General features: G+C 40.1%; 1 protein-coding gene across 2 annotated transcripts in view; it reads right to left on the bottom strand.

Moving 5' to 3' along the window:
• The window catches only part of LOC106878881 (hormone-sensitive lipase), a 75,443-nt gene that overhangs the window by 44,120 nt on the left and 30,273 nt on the right, over positions 1 to 1,050 (bottom strand). For both annotated transcript variants that reach the window (XM_014928225.2, XM_014928226.2), the window contains exon 4: positions 855 to 932. In XM_014928225.2, coding sequence (XP_014783711.1) covers positions 855 to 932 — 78 coding nt within the window. The remainder of the gene's footprint in view (positions 1 to 854; positions 933 to 1,050) is intronic.

The following is a 1,050-nucleotide window of genomic DNA, read 5'->3' as shown; positions in this document are numbered from 1 at the left end:
GGTCCAGGAATCGAAACCACAATCTTACGATCATGATGCTGACACCCTAACCACTAAGCCGCGTGCCTCCACAGACAGACTTATACACCAAGACAAGTTTGGAGAACCAAAATTTCCAAGTGAAATGCAGCAGGCTTTAGAAAGACAGTGATGGTGTTTGAATGTTTACTCTACAAGTTTACACTATACACTATGTTGATTTGTATGACAAAAATACAATATTCTTTTCTACGCTAAGCACAAGGCCCAAAATTTTGGGGGAGGAGGGGGCCAGTCAATAAGATTGACCCCAGTACGCAACTGGTACTTAATTTATTGATCCCGAAAGGATGAAAGGCAAAGCTGACCTCAGTGGAATTTGAACTCTGTACGTAAAGACAGACGAAATACCGCTAAGCATTTTGCCCGGCATGCTAACGTTTCTGCCAGCTCACCACCTTGCAAAAATACAATATTCACACGCTCAATGAAACACAGATTCATAGCAGTCACATGCAAACCAGTATGACTGATAACAACTACCATGTTTCAGGCAATTGCTTTAGGTACATGAAGGTGTGTGGCTTAGTGGTTAGAGGCAGGGCAATCTTGTGCTTGTGTTTCCCAGGTGTCAGGGTTGATCTCAAAGCACTTTGAGTGTGTCCTTGAAGCACTTTTCCTGTCCACCTAACATACATACACACACACATACATACACACACATACATAAACTTATACACACAACACACACACATATCTATATATATATACACACATGTAATGCTAAAAATAAAACAACAAAACAAGCACACAACAAAAACAAACCCCAAAACACCTGTTTTGCCCTTGAAGTTAATGAAATGTGAAATACTTACTGAAGAAATATCAGTCTCAAGGAGGGACCAGAATGATTTACAGAACTGAATGTCAGCACTTCTTGCAACGTGGACCACCTAGGAACAAGGAAAAGCAATAACAAACTATATCTTAGCACAGAGCCAAACAGATTAAGTACACAGTTAATTGTTTACTTGTGTGTGGGTGTATAAATCATCATCATCATCATCATCG

Source organism: Octopus bimaculoides, chromosome 5 (genome assembly GCF_001194135.2).
Source record: "Octopus bimaculoides isolate UCB-OBI-ISO-001 chromosome 5, ASM119413v2, whole genome shotgun sequence".
NCBI lineage: Eukaryota > Metazoa > Mollusca > Cephalopoda > Octopoda > Octopodidae > Octopus > Octopus bimaculoides.
The sequence above is the reverse complement of the archived record's forward strand: the minus strand, read 5'-3'. Positions and strand labels throughout refer to the sequence as shown.